Source organism: Anopheles coluzzii, chromosome X (genome assembly GCF_943734685.1).
Source record: "Anopheles coluzzii chromosome X, AcolN3, whole genome shotgun sequence".
In the NCBI taxonomy this organism is placed as follows: domain Eukaryota; kingdom Metazoa; phylum Arthropoda; class Insecta; order Diptera; family Culicidae; genus Anopheles; species Anopheles coluzzii.
Window position 1 is genome coordinate 2,781,638 of NC_064669.1, and position 20,577 is coordinate 2,802,214.

A 20,577-nucleotide genomic window follows, 5' to 3' on the forward strand; every position below is an offset into this window, starting at 1 on the left:
ACTCAATGCGTCCCCGTCGTACAGAACGGAAACATGTCTCCCAATTATTCAAGCTTGGATATACGGGGAAACCCAACCCCTTGGATGAATGGGTTGCATGGTTAAATAAAAATCCAGCTAACGTAAGCCCTACGACGAAGCTGGAGGTTAGGGAAGGGGCCTTGCATGCCACCCTCCTAAAAACACAAAAGCAACGAAAAGTCAACATGAAGAAGCACCGCACAGGACCAATCAATTCGTGTGAAATGAATGTACGAAAAATGTACTCTGCTTCATTCAAATCGCAACGTACAAGCTGGCAGAGAAAAACGATGCGTGGTGGTTGAAAAAAACGGTTTTCATTTTGAATTGTCATTCCAGTGTGTGTGTGACGCAATTTGAACGCAACGACAGCTGTCAGACAGTGCGCCGTGCGCTCGCTGCCTCCAGCCCAAGGTGTATGCTTTTAAAACGTTAAATTGTATCGCTTCTGCTGGGCGACATTGTGGGCGACATCTGCTAGGCTTTGTATAGGATTTTCAATATTTCGCACCACTCCAACCCGGGATTTTAATAACGGAGCCAACGGAGCCAGTTCTTTCTAGTCGAGAAATATCAATTGGTCTCTGTACAACCTCACCTTGTCATATATTCAGCCACCTTGCTCACCGGAGCTCTGTCGAAACCGAGCTGTCAAGTCGAGAGAGAGAGAGCTGTCAAATCACATCCATACACCTTGGTGTAGCACCGGAACGGTAGCGCTGCAGCCGCAGTCTGTTCGTACGCCTCAAACCAGGCAGATGTGGGTCGACGCAAGTGAACAAGGAAGCAAACGGTAAGTCTCTCGCGTACCTCTGGCTGTCATGGTTCTGTGCGCTTGTGTGTAAAAGTCGGTCGGTCGGGAACAGCCAGAACAGGAACATTTTGCACAAATCCTGACACCGACCCGTGTGTGTGTGTGTGAGTGTGTGTGCGCCATTTTCCAGGCAGGAAAAATCGCCCCTCCGCTCCGTTTGGAAGTGTGTGTATGTGTGTGTGTGTGTGCCTGTGGCTGTGGCTGTTGGTAGCGGGCAGGTAGCCAAACAGGGGGAAAAGGAAAAAGTAGCTCGCGGCGGATTGATTTCATTCTTCTTTCGAGTGCGCTCTGCATTCTCGCCATGGCAGAACACCACACACTTCATTGTGTGTGTGTGTGTATTTCTTCCGCACACAATCCAGCATCACACACACACACACACGCACCAAATCCATTCATTGGCCCGACACACACACACACACACACAGGGTTGCAGAGATGGGGCAGAACGGATGGATTCTTTTTTGCATGGTTTCTTCCGTCCTCAGCCAGGCCCACTCTCTGCGGCCCTCGCCTCTTCGCAACCGGTTGGATTTTTGGGTGCGTTGGCGATCCCCTAGTGTGTGTGTGTGTGTGTGTGTGTATGTGTGTGTGAGTGGGAAAAGCGACACAGTGGAGCAGCTGTGGGGCGCCGCTGGCTTTTCTCCCGATTGCCACCCCCCTCGCCACCGCTCACAAACGGGCTGCTGCTGCTGCTGCTGCTGCTGCTGGGGGAAATGGAAAATGGAGAAGAAGAAAAAACCGCCACCGGAAAAAACAACCATGGACGTGAGAAGGCGCCGAAGAAGAAAACGGCAAAAGAAAAACAACAAAAAGAGAAAAACGTGTGCCCCAAAATGGACGGGAAGAAAAGCGAGCAAATGATGGCGCTCTCCTCCATGTCTGCTCTGTGTGTGCGTGTTTGTGTGTGTGTGTGTGTGTGTGAGTGTGTGAGCGGCTTTTCTTTCCAGCTCGCCCAAAGGACGCGCTGGTCTGGAGAGAAAACCAGCTGGTTCGGGAGCGATGGCTATAATACAACCCCCCCACCCTCCCTCCCCCCCCCCCCCCCCCCCACAACCATTTTTGCTGCTTTCCACTCTGGTGCTGGTGCGATGTGGTGATGAATTTTCCTGCTTCGGCCACATTTGCCACTAACTGTACGCGTACACGCAGTGTGCCTGTGCATGTGTGTGTGTGTGTGTGTGTGTTCATGTGTTGGCATCCCTGAGCAGCTGCTGCTGCTGCTGCTGCCGCCTTCGACTGTTCGGGACTTGTGAGGGACGGAGCTGTGAAAGGACGATGGTGGTGTGCTGGTCGTAAAAATGGTCGTGATTCGAACGGCGACAAAATGGTTGCGGAAAACATGGTGATTCCTTTCCTTTCGTCCTGTCGTGCGGGGTTTAGGGTCATCCCTTCGGTGGCAAGCATCGAATCTTGCCCCCCCCCCCCCCCCCCCCTTTCCGCGGCTGGTAGAAGTATCAGTTAGCATCATCATCGTTATCAATCACAGCGTCCTTGAACGCGATCAGTTTTGCCCACAGACGGTTCCATGCATCCCTTCGCTACTCCCGGGGATCATTAGATTGGTCGTGAACGTTAGCCTTCGACGTTGCAAAATCCGAATGCATCTTTATTGGAAGTTCGGTCCCTTTTATACCCCCGGAAGCCCATACAATTTTAGGGTGTTAGTGTATCCTTTCCGAGGATAATTAGTACATAAGTGTACGTACGCGTGAGTGCCGTGTGTCAGTGTTTGTGACGCATATTTATTACGCTTTTTACACGCAGCGTATCCGGTTTCTAGTTTAAGGTGATCGCGCACCTCGCGAATTTACAGTTTGACACGTTCGTTACGGAATTAATAATCGCGGTTTTTTTTCAGATTCAACGCAAAAGTAACCAAATAATTTTGGAGCTGGCGTTGGTAGCGCCAGAGTACACTCTTCCGCTGTCCATGCCGGGGGTTTTTCGGTGCCACGCATGGTCCGCTGGTGGCGGCTAGCAGTAGCAGTAAGCGATGCCGGTGGTTTTCGTGTGTTTTTGTGCGATCGGAGCACCCTTGAACGGGATCATTTCCAAGGATTCAAGGATCTTCGTTGATTTTTTTGCATAGGGTTTTGCTAACTTTAGTCCCTATTTGATAGGCGATGGGACTGTCGAATAAGAGGGGTTTGCAAATTACAAAGGTTGAAAGTGAATGAGAGGTCCATAAAAACAAGAAAGAGACATAACATTTAGTATGCAGCCTTAACGGTTGCTATAGCAAACTCAGAGTTTTTCCTAATTAGAGGGACAAAAATGTACTGGAAATTGTTGTGTTCGGCAGTTTATTATTCGTATCCACAGATATTGCAGTGCTAGATTCGGAATGTTCACACTAGCGATGTACTCGCTGGAGTGCACTCACGACTCCAATTTCGTCTTCGGTATCATAGGAACTACTAGTTCCGGCCGGAATCGTTGGCAGTAGACTTGATTACTAGACTTGATTATCAAACCAGACACATCAAACGAATCAACAACATCACACAATAGCTTGTTTGCCTTCAAATACACTTCCCTGGGGGGGGGGGGGGGGGGGGGGGGTCGTGGCTATCACAGCCATAACAAAAAAACGTAAACAAAAAAAGTACTATGCCTCCAGGGGCAACATAAACGCCAAATTGTGTCGCTTTGCTTGACTTTATTTTCCTATTTTTTGTAGACCTTTCAGTTTAGGTCCTTGATGTTTTGACGTCACTCTCGACTCTCTTGCTAGTGTATTGGTGTGTGTGTGTGTGTTTTTTTTTAAATACTGATAATTGATATCTCTTTCCCTACTGTTTTCTTATCGTCTCTCCCCTCAACAGCTGCTGACCCGCAAGTTTTACAATCCGACCAGCCCAAACCGCACCATCTGCTGCCAGGGTGTAGTGGTGTGGTGCGCTTTTAAGTGTCCTGTGTGAGTGAGTGAGCTGCGTGCGTGTGTGTGCCTGTGTGTGTGTGTGTGTTTGTGTACGTGTCTCTCAGTGTATCTTTGTGTGTGTGTGTATGTGTGCGCGCGCGAACGTGCCTCTCGGTGTCCTTTTTGTGCACGTGTGTGCTGTATGTGCGGAGATTTTGTGCAACTTTTGAGAAAGCCGTAAATCGCGACGACACAACGACTGCAACCAGCCAAGCTAGCAGCAGCAACCACAACAACAACAACAACAAACACTCACCAAAACGAGACTACCAATCAAACCAATAACCAAATTCGCTCTCAACGCCCGGCAAAGATGGAGATGTTCGAGAAGGGAAGCGTCATCTACATTACGCGTAGCGATGGTAAGTGCCGCTGTTTTATTGATCAAAATCCTCCTTTATTACCCCAACCCTGCTTCCTTGTTTCCTTGCCTCCCGTATTGCCCGTAAGATAGTGTTCAGCGCTTTATCTTCCGCTGGCCCCGAAAATAAATACAATCTTCCATGATCTTCCAGAAAAAAAAACCTGCCATTGCATGTCGTGTCTCACAGCAACACGCGCTGTCTCACTCTCCGCCTGCATCGCTCTCGCGTTGCATTGTTGGCGCACTGCGCCGAGCCCTTTTGTCGCGTGGAGTCTCCCTTTTGCCCGTACGCTGCTTGCAGCACACGAAAGGGACGAGGATAGCCGCCTCTCCTCTGCGTGTGCATCATTCCCACGTCGTCCCACACGATTCGGATCGTCGTTTGAGGTTTTGGGTTTTGCACTATTGCTGCGTAACATACGCAAACAAACATCGACAAAACAGCGTTGTCGTAGGACATGTGTGAAAAGGCAGACGTGCGCCTTACTAGTGGTGAGAACTCGGAATCGGACCTACCCGATTCTGATTCCGGAGGCGGCTCCAGAATCGATTCCGTCATCAGATTAGGCTCCGGAATTGGAATTGGGAACCTGGGAATCGCTATTTGCCCCGGTAACGGAAGCAGGATTGACTCCAGAAATGGAATTAGCTCCGACAAGAGATTCAGTTCTTGAATTGAAATAAGAAATTTCAGAAGCGAAATTAGTCCGGGAACCTGCAGCTATCAATACGTAGTATCATTGGACTCAAACGCCTATTCTTAAGGAGATGCCAACACCAACTCCGTTTCGAAGCCGATTCTGATTTCGGTGCTAATTTCGATTCCGGAGCCGATTCCGGACCCGACTCCGGAATCGATTCCGGAAACTGATTCCGGACCTACTATTCGAAATCGGTTCCAAAAAACTTCGGATCTAGTCGGAATCAATACCGACGAAAACTTCCATTCAAAGCCATGTCGCTGTAGCCGGAAGCTGATGCATACGGAGTTTGGTTAGGTCCTCTCTTTGGTTTTATACTGCACGCCAGCTGGGCTTTGTTGGAAGAATTTGTTGTTTGTTGATAAACAGGGGAATCTAATTCGTATTCGTTTGATCGGGCATCTTGTCTTGGGGGATTGTCCACCATAAAAGTCAGATTTTGTTTTATGGAGCTTGACAGCTGGCCGGCTGAAACCATGCCAAACGCTCGATACAAAAGCACACAACAAACCAGTGCGCTCTGCAAACGCCAATCGATTTTTCAATCCAGAAGCGCAAGGATGACCATGGCGGCGGACCACCGAATCACATGACACAGTTAGAAAACAGTGGGAAGGAAAAGCCTAACCGGCGTGTAAATGCGCCTTCTCGGCCATTGCTTCTCATTGCTGCAGCCTTCGCGTACACTGTAGTAGTGTGTGTGTGTCTGTGTGTGGCAGTACCGGCATTAAAAAAAGGACTATAAATAGCCCGGCGTCCTCCATGCGCCACATACCACAAAAACACAGACACACGAGGAGAGAGAGAGAATCCGCCGAGTTTTGTGAGGTCTCGGTAAATAGTAAGAGGGCCACGCAGGTGATTGCAGGCAGTAGTGCGAGTAATTAAAAACTAATGAAATAGCTCTGCCAAGCTCTAACGGAGTGGCGTGTGTAGAGTATCTTGAAGAAGATTTGGGGAGAAAGAAGATGTAGCACATTTTCGCTTATCTCGGTTCTACTTTTTTTTTTAACGATATCCTTCAAGCTCTTGATTCATCTCCAGAGCCCACGATTTTGAGGTGTCACTCGCTGAATTCTTCATTATTGGAAGATTGTCTAGATTTTAGTAGAAACCTCTACTACCTTTTCGGTGCATTGATCTCGACTCGTTCTGATGTCCGGGCACACACATACACACACCTTCGTTGCTTTGTATCACATTTATAATTTCAGGTCCGTTCAGTTTCAATGCTTCGGGGGGGGGCTCCTCCGATCGCCTTGAGTATATGGACACACTCGAACGAACCGCTCGCGATTGCGTGGGGGTCGTCGTCGTCGTCGTTGTCGTCGTTGTCCCCGGCAAAGCTTTACTTGGCCGCCTGTCACTGCCTGTCACCAAAAGCGTCGGTTTGAACGCTGCCATTCCTCAGCTGGCAGCTCCTCTTCTTCTGGTATCTTCTCAACTCCTGCAATAGCTCCCTAAAGAAAGTGCGATCCTTCGTGTAAGAAGCGAGACAGCTGGTGGCCGCTTTATCCGCAACCTCCGGGCAAAAGCACATCTGTGCGGAAATCTCGCAACTGTGTCCACTAGACACACAAATACACATGCACACATTGCTTTCGGATATCGCCACCGACGAAGCGCGGCTCCATTGCCAGGAAATCCATGGGAAGGTTACGGAGCGGATGCCCACGCGAAAAAAAAAAACAAGCCCGCCCGATCTTGAATGATGGTGTCTCCCTCGCTCGCCGCCGTGCTCATTGTGAGCAGCAGAATTATTATGGACGCCGCCCCTGCATTTGGGCGCAAATGGCCGAGGGTTGGCCGAGGGCGGTCGCCCTGTCTTGGGCGAGGGATGAGGGATGGAAGAGGTCCAGATCGCCATTTTAAGTTGTAACGCACACACAACGCGCGCCCGCGCGGCCTGCTTTTTTGTGTGTGTTAAAGGAATCGACCACTTGGAGGCGGAGGTGAAACGATTTCCTTTTTTTTCGTGTTTGCTCTTTCCATGCCACCTATTGGGGGTCTCCCCGTCCCAGACACCCAGAAACTCCCCATCCACACACACACACACACACACACACACACACACACACTAGAAGCAGCAGTATTTTGGGCGCTCTTCGTGCTGAATGTTGCAGATTCTGCGAATCTTCAAATTAAATCAAGAAGCACGGCACTACACTTCTCCACACCAACCGTGGTAATGGTATCAATGCAAGCAAAATGTTTACTAATTAATTCATAAACCCGATTCGCAATCTGGTGTCAACTCATCGTCGGAAATGATGTGCCAGATTGTACAACCAGGCAGCCAGAAAGGCCCCCAGTGAAGTGCACAGCTTTTGTTTATTTGTTTATTCAGGAGATCAATTAGTGGTCTGGCCACGATGACGCAGTATTGCCGACTTTTATGGCGACGTTTTCATTGGAAAACATCAAAGGAATTTCCTGGAAATGGCACACAGACGACCTTGTCCAATGTCGTCTGCTGTCGTTTTGGTCGTTTGATCATTGTTGCACCTCAGTTCCTTTCGGTGTTGGATTTGGGATGTGAGGGACATCAGATGATATTACTATCCTAGTACATCGCTCTGGGGAAGAGCTGCTGTCTGCCGATACGGCGATACGACTGAATTAAGAAGGTGTAATTGCACCGTTTTGCTGATCCGATTCGAGTCTGCACCAATTCTGAGTCTGCACTAATTCGCCTAGATGATCGTTTGCTTTGGCTCGTTCTACATCGTCCAAAAGACTCCCTCCTATGCTCTATAAAACACACACACACACACACTTATATGTGTGTGGGAGACGATCGTTTGCTATTTTTGAAGCAGAGAGGTAGAACGAACCTTCACCACTCTACCATAGCAGCAATAGCACCGAGCAGGTGGTTCTCTCTCTCGCCTCTGCCACTATCTTAACACCGTTTACCACTGTGGCGATGGGGTTCTCGGTCCCCAGGTAAAGCAACTGTCAGTGGCAACGACCTGTCCACACCTTTCCAGCGCGCGCCAGCTTCAATCCGATCTCATTATCACGTCGGACGTCGTGTGTGTGTGTGTGTGTGCTGTTATCGAGGAAGGGAAGGTCGCGTGCGCCGGCACGTAGTGTGTAGTAGTCGCCCGATTGCAAAAGGTCAGTGGACGTCATCGCCTTTACCGCTACACACACAGCCACATATACTCGCTTGTATCGCATCGAAGTTCATTTCCTTTTTTGAACAGCAGCGAGCGCACGAACAGTCCGTTTGTCCCGTCTTTTGTGTGCGTGTGTATCGCCCCATGTGTCCCCGTGTGCGTTTCTGTTTCTCACACGTGCGCACACAGCAACCGGCGCTTGCTAGCAAACGCAAACGCAGGGTTAGAGAACGTTCCAAGCGATGACGGACGGTTTCCTGCTTGTAAAAGGTGTTGTCTGAGCTACTACTTTGGCGTTCCAGCCAGCGTCAGCGAGTGTTGTGTGTTCCGCACTTTGCCACGGAGACCGTCGTGTGCGTTTGCGCGTCTTCATGCCGCGTGCGTACAGGGTTGCACTCATCAGAGGTCGTTAGCAATATCCTCTCAAGCGTACGATGGTTCTATCATTATTCTATCGATTGTGAGTCAAATCGGTTGAGGATGTTCTCGACGAGGGAGGGGGTGTGTGCTGTATGGTGGTGAGCATATTTCTACAAAAAATTACAACAACCCACCACCCTTGTGGTTTTTCATGATTTACCAATAAGCTTATTTTCCATTAAAAAATATTTTCCAATAAAAAAGGGATCACTGCTTGCTTCTTGTTGTAGTTTTTTTTTTTATTCTATACGCAACGTTCTTTATTGTATGCGTCGTATCGCATCAATCTGAACAACGACCTTGGGAATGTAGTTTACTTTATTTGGGGATTTTTGGCTTAATTAGAAGGCTATAGCATCCTCTGGATCTGATCATACCCCGACTGCCGGACTAATATCGGTCCAATACCGATACTGAAACTGATCCCAAACCTGGAACTAATCCTGAACCAAAATTGATCACGTAAGTGGTCTTGGAACTGGTTCCGAACACATTCCGATCGTAAAAACTGTTTTAATCATTCTTTCCGTCCCGCTTCACACAATTAATAATGTTAATTACACACATGTGGCTTTACACCTGTTTGATTTGTTTTGTATTTTAACATTTTTCTTCTAAGAAAAAAGTAAAAATAAAGTGCCCAGAGAGTGTCGCTCTCATAACATTTGGATAGTCGAGACCATCATGGCGTTTTTTTTTTTGCGAACGAAACACATATTGCGGCACGATTTCAATCCTTGCCGGCAACCCCTGTACAACCTCGTAATGACGTACGCACACACTTGTGGCGCTGCTGCTGCTGCTGCTGCTGCTGTGCTGCAAACCGCTTAGCTGGCGTTGTCCATATGACTCATCACGGCCTTACCACGACGGACAAACGGCGATCGAGGGTGAGAGAGCCGCCGATTACTCACCGCAAGAACGTGCGGACGATTATTGCAGCCGCCTCGTCGTCGCTCTCAGCGATGGTGTAATACGGACCCACTGTTACCCATGTGTGTTTATGGCAACCACATGGTGGCGTTGTACACAACACAGCAGTCTGGTGGTCGCTTTTCTTCCCTCCACGGCACTGTCACCGAAATATTTTCCGAATATACGATGGTTCGCTGCTGGCACGGCGTTTTTCCCATTCGTTAAGCGGCTTTCATTCCGCACATGGGGGACAGAGGTGGACCAACCTAGCCCCCGCCACACTCCCTCTCACCCCCTCCCAGCCTTGGTTTGACAGCGGATAATTAAAAATGTATTTATGCTTACTTGGTTGTGTAGTGTAACTGATTTAGATGGACGCAATCGCTCTACTCTCTCCCCCAGTGTTTTGCAACATTGTTACATGAGTCACAAACACTCTAAACTTTATTTTAAACTTACCAATGAAGGAGAGGAGCCTGTGTGTGTGTTGGCGGGCATGCTTTTTGAACATTTCAATTTATAATTACGTGACTGGAGGCGAAGATGTCGATTCATGCGAAACGTGAATTACGACGTTATTTTGGGCATTTTTCAATTATTTTGAACTAGGTTTTAATTGGTTTTCTGGTGCCACGAAAATGTTCTCCAAACGCCCAAAAAATGCCCTCTACCCCTTTGCTTGTCGCGTCTCCTGATGATGATGATTGGGACGGTGATGTCACACTTGCGCATACCAAAATGGGCACATTTATTTTGTTTGCTCACGACCGAATCGATTATGAAGCATCGACGGGGGGGAGAGGAGGGGGAGAGCTCTCTCCGCGCTCTTGTTGTTTTGTGCAGGCGTTGGCGTTTTCTGCAGTTTTCGGTGCACCCATCGAAGTCGAAGCCGGATGTGCGTGCGAACAGAGGGAGATGGGGATGATGACGTGTCGTGTTTACACTTTTACTTGTGTTGATTGTCCAAATTCTGGCTTGCTTTTGAGAACAACTAGTTAATTTGGCCAGGTCACACAGGGCTGCGCAAAGGAATTTCAAAGATCCTGCTGAATCCGAAGAGTATCCGGTCCTGGAACTAATCATGAATCCATAACACTCCTTGGACCAATTTTGTATGTATACCGAATTTGGTACCAAACATGATCTCATACAGTTCCTGGAACGGATACTGAATTCATACCCATCCTGAGAGCGATTACTAACCCACATCGAACCTGGAACTGATATTGAACCTATTTCTGTCCTTGAACTGGTCATGAACCCATACTGGTCCTTGGACTAATCTTGAGTCCATACCGGAACTGGAACCGATCATGAATCCACATTGGATCTGGAACTGATATTGAACCTATGTCTGTCCTAAAACTTAGCATGAACCCATACTGGACCTGGAACCGATCATGAACCCATACCGATCGTGGATCCTGGACCAATACACCAACTCACACTGGTCCTCGAACAGATCATGAACCTATATCAGCCCTTGGACCAATCTTGAACTCATACCGGTCCTTAGATCAATCTTGAACTTATACCGGACCTGGATCCGATCATGAACCCAGACTGGTCCTGGAACTGATCATGAACCTACATAGTCCTTGGACCAATCTTGATATCATACCGATCCTTGGACCAATCTTGAACCCATATCGGAAGTAGAACCGATCATGAATCAATATTGGACCTGGAACTGATATTGAATCTATGTCTGTCCTAAAACTGAGCATGAACCCATACTGGACCTGGATCCGATCATGAACCCATACCGACCCTGGATCCTGAATTCATACACCAATTCATACTGGTCCTGGAACGGATCATGAACCTATATCAGCCCTTGGACCAATCTTGAACTCATACCGGTCCTTAGATCTTCAAGATGGTCCTGGAATTTATCATGAATCTATATAGTCTTTAGATCAATCTTGAACCCATACCGGACCTGAAGCTGATATTGAACCAATTTCTATCCTGAAACTGATCATGAATCCACATCGGTCCTGGGATCGGTTTTACATCCGTGGAAACCATCATTAACCCATACCTGTTCTGGAGTTTATAATGAACTCATACCGATCCGGTGGTCCGGGTCTAGAGCCGGTACAGTTCCGGTTGCAATGCGATAAACCTTACCCGGCAGTACAAGTGCAGCGTAGAAATAGCATAGAAATTATGTTTTCGGAACGAAATTTGCACCTGGTCCTTGGGTCTGGAAGTGATTCAGTTCCAGTTTTGATCGATTAACTGATTTTGCTGAGTAAATGAGTAAAATGGCGATTAATTGAAGGTAAGCATCTCTATTAAAGCAAACACACTCGTTTCGAAACAGATGCAAACCAACCGCGAACGCGAATAGATTCGTTTCCCACCGGGGGAGAGGAGGGGTTTGCAATCAATCTCCGTTTATGCTGCTCCGGTGTCCCTGCCAACCGAGCCGACCAAATATGCACTGCACCATTGCCAAAGAGCGCCTCGCTCTTTGCGTGTTCGATGTGCGCCGCCCAATTGTTAGCTAATTTAATTTGCCCTTTTTATTGGCTTCTGTTTGGGAGGGGAGGGGCTGGCATTTCAATGGAAAGATTTTGTCTGCTTGCGCTGCCGGGATTGTTTGGTCTCGCCGCGTGCGACTCGTGTGCTACAATCGTGTGTGGCGGGTTTAATGTTTGCGGCACAGGTTGACGTGTGCACAATCGTTACATAATCGTGTAGGGAGTTTGGATACATCTGCATTTTTCTGACAGGGCTTTCCAAGGGGTTCTCATAGGAGTGGGATACTTCCTTGACTCTTACTAATTGGAAATGAATTTTATATTTTGGAAATTGGACTCTATGGTAACCTTTTTGGACAGGCACCTTGGAAATTCCTATTAGATTTGTCCAACAAGGGTGCTATAGAGTCAAATTCCCAGTAGATTAAGTTCATTTCACGTAAGAAAGAGTCAATAAAGCGTCCCACAGCTATGAGAACTCCTGGAAAACCCTGTATCTTCTCTTTACAGTGTTGCTAGAATACTAGTTTTTCTTTTTCAAAACCAGTTTTTTGTTTGCAACCCGCTTTTTTTTTGTTTTTGCTTTTTTGTTGCCCGCGTTGCGTTGTTGAGTTGGGGATGTTTTAGAAATTTTCTCTTGTCGTTGCAACCATCCATCGATTACAGGTCTCCTACCACCACCACTACCAAAACAAGACAAAAGCATGATTCGAAAGTGTGTGCGTGTGTGTGTGTTTGTGGCACATTTTTGTTTCACTTTTTCCAACCCAACACGCTGGTAGAGTGGTGAAAATGCCATCAAACACCACACTTCCACACACACACACACACACACTGGTTTTCCGCGCCTCGTGGTGGTCTCTGGTCAAGATTTCTATCGCCGGGGAAGAAGGCGCGGAGCAGAGGTACGCCGCATTGTATCGCACTCTTTTTCATGTTTTACTCCTCCTCTCTTTCTTCGCTCCTTTGCCACACCCTCTCCCTTCTTCAATCCCTTTGAAGGGGGGGAAAAAAAACGTCACTGGAAAGGAAAATTGCCAATGTGAACCGAGCGCGATATGAACTTATCGGTGCGCGCGATGGATTAGCATCGACTTCCTTCCTCTCCTACCACCACAGCTGTGTACCGTAGAGGGGAGAGGAGGAGGATCGTTCGGTGTGTCGCGTAAGTGGAACGATGGAGGGAATTATTTTTTTTCCTCTCTGCAATTTCCTTGATCAGTTTTCCCTTTTGTTCCATCTCTCCCCACTTTTCTCGCCACTTATTTGAGATAAATGAACAGAGTGAGAGAGAGAGAGAGAAAGAGGGGAAACACACTCAGCACACTGTTGAACATACAAACACACACACACACACATGGAATGCAGTGTGGTAGAACGGATTGTTGCGCTCACTGGTGAGTTGTTGACGCGCCTCATTTATAGCACCATTTTCCATTTTCCAACCGAGCAGCACTACTTTCTTCCATTGCATCGACACCCGTGGAAAGGGAGGAGAAGGAGAGGAAGGGGAGCATATAAAACAACAATCAATTACATAAAAAAAAACCAGCCCTTCTGTATAATATATTGGGCGATTTTAAACGATTGAGAGGGGTTGTAGGGGGGGATGTTCCAATGCCATTAAATTCATTAACAACGAAGAAAAGAAAACAAAGCAACAACAATCAAGCACGATGTTTGTGGTTTGCTGCTTTTTTTCCATCGTGTTGGGCAGATATTTAAAATTCCGGTTCACTCTTTTTGTCAAACCTTTTTTTTTATTTGGCTATTTTGCCTACCTCCAAAATTGTGTCAAAAAAAAAACTGCAATAAAAACAGGGTTTTATGCTTTGTTTCCATCTCAAATGAAGTGGCTCGATTTTGAGAGCCTTCGCCAACATAAAAAAAACGCCAATTAACGAGAAACTGTTTGTGTTCCGCATCGTTCATTAATAAACTCGATAGCAGCAATCGAGCACAAAAAAAAAACAAAAAAAAAACAGTTTAATTTACTAGCTCAACTAGTTGTCTGCATCAAATTCAATCGAATCCAACAATTTTCTACATGAAGAGAAATTGTATTGGAACCCGAACAGCGTCATTCGATAGAAAATGGAATATGCCATTTTTAATTAATTTTTTTTTAAATGAATTTTATGAATTTTTTAATCCAATTTCCCCCAAGGTGGTAACATTATAAATCAAAGATTTATCAAGATCTTAAATGCTTGGTGCATTCAGAATGCTACTTTTAATAACCACCGTTTAAATACGAATGTTGGTGAGGTTCGTTGCTTAACCACCGGGGCAAGTCTTTCTAGCTTAATGCGCGAAGCGCATACATGGTGCGTTGATCGGGCGACCGTTGGAGACAACACTCCGTTACGCACAATGGTCCACAAGGACAAGGATGTAAATCGGCTACTAGCAAAGCATTCGTGGCTGCATTTGAATTAACACATTGCCACGGTTGAGCAAAATTGCGACCTGTGCGTTGCGTTCCAGATGGTGATAAAGATGGTGAATTTATCGCAAACTTATGTGGCAAGCAATTGCATTAATGCCGCAAAACGTTTATATCTCTTTAAAATAATCGAATTGGAATGCATATCCAATAGATCGGCCCAGACCCGCCTTAGTGCGAGTGAAAACTAACGGGCAGTGGGTTTGTTTTAACTGATGAGCAATAAAAAAAATAGCCACACTTTCCTAACGCGTCTTACAAATCACACAGCAAGCGCCCACGCGGGGTATCTATTTCTCATGCTTTATTTACGCTACCTATCATTTAAAGCTAGCCTCTCATCTGTCCCTTTTATTTGTTTTTGCTGCATAAAATTGATGACATTTATAATTTTACGACGCGCTTTTTGTGCCATTATTGGAAAGAGACGGCCCGAACGCTCCCTCCCATCGTCGCCTGCAATGGAATTGCACTGCAAGGTAGAAGGTGATGTCATTGAAAGGCCGGAAAAAGGGTCCTGTTTTTGTTGGTGCGGCGCGGACGTGGAGACGGTTTAGCGGGCAACATACCGAAAAGGAAATAAACTAACGCAAAGGTAATGTCACCGGGCGCGTGAGGCTTAGATGGGGCAAGGGCGGAGAGGGCACAGCTAGTTTTTTTTAGACCCGCGGCCCGGAGAGGAGCGAATCACTTTCCGCATTCGCGCTTCCTTCCTCGTATAAAGCCGCGTGCGAAGGACCAGTTACCATGATTGGGCATCTGGCCGGGCTTCGTGTACCGTGACCGTGACCCTCCCTCCTCCGCTGCTCCACCTGCCATGTGATGACGCGAGCACAAATGCATGACACGACCTGAGACACATTCGTTGCTTTGTGGATGCATTTGAAAAAGGCAGAAAATGAAAATATATGCAAGCTACAAAACAAAACAAAATACACAAAATGCATTCGCCCGGTTGTGCGAGAGACCTCCGACCCCCCCCCCCCCCCCCCCCCCCTACAATGAAGGGTAAGGTGGCAGAATTTTCCATTTTTTTCACATTTTCTCACTGCACCCAAAGCTGGGAAAGCCATTTTCGCTTCCAAACAACCCTCACTTTAATGTATTCCCCCGTGCCTTCTCCACACTGCCGTCTCGCGCCCGCTTTTCCGATTTGTAATATTCCTTCCACCCCCTCCTTCTCTCTCTCGCTCTCGCTCTCTGTGTGTTTCAATGCAGTTGCAGCGTTGCTGGCACCACCACCCATACCACGTTTGGCGCTGTTTGGCTCCAAAAATAGCGAAGCGCGCGTCACGGTCGCTTTTGGCGCAACCCAGCGCCAACACGGGCAGCGGCAGCAGAAGAGGGACGAAGCGAGAAGAGAGTGGTTGGTAGCGCCCCAAGGTCGCCTTTTACATTTCAGCAGCGCGGACACACACACACACACACCTGAAAACCAATTTTCACCTGAAATTGCAAATGAAAACGAATAGAACAAACAATTGTGCAATTGGTCGGGCGAGCAGCTTTTGGGTTTGGAGCAAAATAATGCAGCTATACTGTTTTGCTGAATTTCTTTCAGGTTGCTTTTGTCGCGTGATGTATATATGATACAGGCGGCTTCCCTGCGTCTGTGGTACAGTGGCCCAACAATTTCGCCCCATGGATTTGCAAGCGCGTATACTACGTTGCGGGATCGCCACCGCCACCGCGGTCTCTTATCTTTGTTTATAAAAAAAGATAAATTAGGCTTCACTTGGCACCGTGTTTGCGGTGTCTTATTGTACATCCGCTCATGTGTGTGTAGAACTGAGGGAAGAACAGAGATAGGTATGCGGAAGTGCGCGTCCGGTGGTCGATTTCGCTGACTGGAACGCGGCCCGTGGCGGGTGAAATTGATGAGTAACGTGCGGTTCGATCCTACTGCTGGCTTCTGATAACGATTGCGTACTGTTGCAAAGGTGACACAGTAATCAGGGCTTTAAAATGTGTGGCCATGAACGTCACGAAAGCAAGGGTAAAGGATGGAAGTATTTTAATACAAAATAATAATTTAAAGCACTATTTAAATTGTGTTTTTTTTTTTGTATTATTTGTGACGCATTTAAAATAAAAAAAGAAACCATCTCTTCTCCTTTTCATTCGAAAGCAATTTTTGTAACAAAAAAGGATATTTGGCTGGCCTTTAAATTTTTTTCAAATAATTCTTCCTGGAAAGCTCTTCTGAACCGTGTGTGTGTGTGTGTGTTTCACCTGGAAAATGGAAATGCCTACGACGCCGCTGCCGCGCGCACAGTTTTCAATGATTGATGAAAGTAAGACACCGCACCGGCGAAAGCAACAAAAAAAAAAGGTTTTATTATATATTAAATTGTACTCCAACTCGAATGAGGGGGGGGGGGGGGGGGGGGCGTTTATGGGAGGGAAAATAAATTCCTTGCGGCTAGCAGGCACCAACAACCCACCCCCTCTCTCCCCCATTGTCTATGGTCGGATAGTGGGAGGGGAAATGGGAACGAAATGTACAACCGCCGTAAATTATTGATCAAATATTGTTTACCAGTGGCAGTACTTTGGTGTAGTAGGGTGGGTGGATTGGAAAACTAGAGTACTTTACCCACCGCAACGGTAACAAAACGGTAACAGACAGCAGCAGCTGTGAAAAGGTAGCAATGCCGAATGAAAGCGAAAAAATATGTATCGATACAAGAGGGAGAGAGAAAGAAAGGAACAGACAGAGAGACAGAGAGATAGAGAGACAGAGAGACAGAGAGACAGAGAGACAGAGAGACAGAGAGACAGAGAGACAGAGAGACAGAGAGACAGAGAGACAGAGAGACAGAGAGACAGAGAGACAGAGAGACAGAGAGACAGAGAGACAGAGAGACAGAGAGACAGAGAGACAGAGAGACAGAGAGACAGAGAGACAGAGAGACAGAGAGACAGAGAGACAGAAAGAGACAGAAAGAGACAGAAAGAGACAGAAAGAGACAGAAAGAGACAGAAAGAGACAAAAAGAGACAGAGAGACAGAGAGACAGAGAGACAGAGAGACAGAGAGACAGAGAGACAGAGAGACAGGGAGACAGAGAGACAGAGAGACAGAGAGACAGAGAGACAGAGAGACAGAGAGACAGAGAGACAGAGAGACAGAGAGACAGAGAGACAGAGAGACAGAGAGACAGAGACAGAGAGACAGAGAGACAGAGAGACAGAGAGACAGAGAGACAGAGAGACAGAAAGAGACAGAGAGAGACAAAGAGACAAAGAGACAGAGAGACAGAGAGACAGAGAGACAGAGAGATAGAGAGACAGAGAGACAGAGAGACAGAGAGAAAGAGAGACAGAGAGACAGAGAGACAGAGAGACAGAGAGACAGAGAGACAGAGAGACAGAGAGACAGAGAGACAGAGCGGCAGAGAGACAGAGAGACAGAGAGACAGAGAGACAGAGAGACAGAGAGATAGAGAGATAGAGAGACAGAGAGACAGAGAGACGGAGAGACGGAGAGACAGAAAGAGACAGAAAGAGACAGAAAGAGACAGAGATTCAGAGAGACAGAGAGACAGAGAGACAGAGAGACAGAGAGACAGAGAGACAGAGAGACAGAGAGACCGAGAGACAGAAAGACAGAGAGACAGAGAAGCATTGAAAACATTGAAGTAAGAGGGAGCCAGGCGTTTTACTGTATAGTTAGTAGAGGTACGGTGGGAAATGGTTAATAAATAATGTTCAGGATATAGTGTAATAAAAATCGAACAGGAAACCATTTTTCCAGTGACAGCCCCACACACACAACTCATCACCAAGGACGACCTACAGGCACAAAACTCGCGATAGAGAGAGGGAGATAGAGAGAACAAAGGCAAAGAAACAACAACATTTAGTGCGCACGGGACACGTCCTGCATCCTCCTCCCTCTCGAGATCGGCCAAACCTCGTTGTTGGCCATATTGTTTGTTCTCACCAAACGTCACCCGAGAGAGGTCCTTAACACCATACTGTGTGTATGTGTGTATGTTTGTGTCCCTTTTTTGTGTTGCGATGCGTGCTGTCGTCGTTTGGCCGGGGTTGCGTTGCGGGTTTTATACCTTCACCTTAAGCTTTAAAGGGGTCCCTCCGTGTCCCCACAGCACCATCAGCAATAGAGAGGCAAAAAACAAAACAAAAAAAAAAACACCCTCTCGCGGAGTTCACGCAGCTGTCCAAATAAGGATTCACGGATGGTTGGCACAAAGGCGGCGGCGGCGGCAGCAGCATGGCAGCGGGCACAGCACACCAACACACAAGCAGGATGGAGGAAGGGTAGAAGGAACTTTATTTATAAGGGTCGTTCTGATGATGTCCTCCAACTCTACTCCCAGCTCCAACCCACACACACACGCACGACGGCATAGACGGGAGGAAACGGAAGCACAGGCGTGTGGCGTGTCCTTCAGGAGGGATACAGACACACAGTTGGCAAGTCTGCGGTCGTCGCGCCAGCTATACACACACAGTCGCCATCGTCCGTCGGAAGACGTTGGACACGCGGGAAAGCCCTAGTGCGTTTTGGGGTGCTTTGGGGAGAGTTGTTATCCCAGCAGAAGCGGCGCAATTGACGCGAGTCGTCGCCCGAGTCGCCGATCGTCTTCACATCACATTTCGCCCACTCGTAGACACACCCCGCATGTGCTGCGCGCGGGGTCATGTTGCTACAACCATTCCGGCGATATATTGCACCGTATAAAGAGAGATCAATCTGTATGTGTGTGTGTGTGTGCAATATAAGAAAACCTCGATATCGCGCTTGGTACGCGCGCCACCTAAAAAGGCATGATTTCAATTGAAATATGAACCCTGAGCGAGAGAGAGAGAGAGAGCGCTGTGTGGAGTGTGAAGTGTGAAGAAGTGGTGGTGTTGATGGTGTTGGAAGTGCAGGAAGACTGCCACAACGGATCGCCGCACATTCGTGTCATCGGGTCACGCCAAATCTTCCTTTTCCGGCTTCTCCTCTGACAGCAACAATCGAAGCATCGCTGCCCCGTCGCGCGAGATATATTGATGATCGGTAGAGCTGTTGATCGAATTAATAAGCTGCAGCAGCAAACTCGTGCTGTGCGCCAAACGGAGAGCTGCTCGTGGCAAAGCGAGAGACGAACGAAGCCTTGCTCGAGAGAGAGTGAGAGAGAAAGAGGGCAATGTCTCGGTGCAAGCGTGTCCGCAGTTGAGCACGGGGGGCAGTTAGGGTCGCTGCCGAATTCACGAACGCCGTGGCGGCACTGTCGCCTACTACGAGTCGACTCCCGGTCGCCAGTAACGACGAGAACACTCGCTACGGTGGACCTGCCTGCGTGAACGTCACGTTTTGTGTGTGCAGAATTGGTCTGTGTCTGTGTGTTACAGTTTTGCTCAAGGTTCTAGCAGGCAGCAGTTGTTTGGCACGGGGGAAATCGATTGGCAGAAACCAACACCAGCTCCAACAGACCATGCTGTGGTTTAAGAAGCGGCTCAGCACACTGTTCGGTGGCGGCGGCAAGCGTACGGCCAAGCGGGAGGTGGGAAAAGGTGCCGCTGCTGCTGCTGTTGCCACCGACCCGGATGACAGTGGGCCACCGGTTGCGAGCGCTGCAGCAGCAGCAGCAGCAGCAAGCAGCACGGCGGCAACAGGTGGCACGCCTAACACTGGGCCGTCCGGTGACGGCACCACCACCCAGCTGCCCCCGCCGAAAAGTCGTCAGTCGAAAAAGAACGCCCAAGAAGCTGCTGTAGCCGCAGTGGCAGCCAGCAGCAACGTCCGCTGTGTTCAGTGCAGCCGCGGGAAGCAATGTAATGTTGTCCTGTTTAATGTTCCTTCCTTCCATTTAACCTTTTGCATTTGATACTACTGTATATGCCTCCTGTTGCTCAGTACAATGTTTTCGCTAATTGCTTTCCAATGTCTTCTTCCTGCCAGGTCGGATCCACACGGCGATCGTGTCACGGTTCCACGAGGACACACGCTCCGTCACGGTGGAATGGTACGAGCGGGGCGAATCGAAAGGCAAAGAGATCGAGATCGACATGCTGCTCGAGCTGAACAGAACGATGCAGCTGCAGCCGCAGCTGCAGCAGGAGCTGCACCACCAGCAGCAACATCAGCACCAGCAGCACTACCAGCAGCAGCAGCAGCAGCACGAGCCGGAACCGAAACCGACGGCGGAAGAGGCGAAGCAGCGAAAGAAAACGCCCGCGCCCGCTAACCTAGCACGCGTAAGTATGCCCCGGGGCCGGCGGTCCGGCGATGCTTAATGCTCTCTTCTGTACTTTTGTCCCATTGTAGAGGAAGTTGGCAAGGGGGTGCGCGTGTTTCTCCCAATCGGGCCCGGGGGTATTTGTGTAAAAGGCGACTCAGCGCGCTGTGGA

At 48.2% G+C, this 20,577-nt stretch overlaps 1 protein-coding gene across 3 annotated transcripts in view; it reads left to right on the forward strand.

Annotated features, from left to right (window-relative positions):
* Window positions 1-699: 699 nt before the first annotated feature.
* Window positions 700-20,577, forward strand: part of LOC120958638 (kinesin-like protein KIF2A) — a 38,666-nt gene continuing 18,788 nt past the window's right edge. Inside the window, exons 1-3 of one of the 3 annotated variants that reach the window (XM_040381775.2) lie at window positions 700-814; window positions 3,664-4,120; window positions 20,129-20,424. In XM_040381775.2, coding sequence (XP_040237709.1) covers window positions 4,072-4,120; window positions 20,129-20,424 — 345 coding nt within the window. In that variant the 5' untranslated portion in view covers window positions 700-814; window positions 3,664-4,071. Of the gene's footprint in view, window positions 815-3,663; window positions 4,121-18,635; window positions 20,002-20,128; window positions 20,425-20,577 lie in introns of those variants that run through there. The other 2 variants (XM_040381619.2, XM_040381695.2) reach the window with 2 other exon arrangements.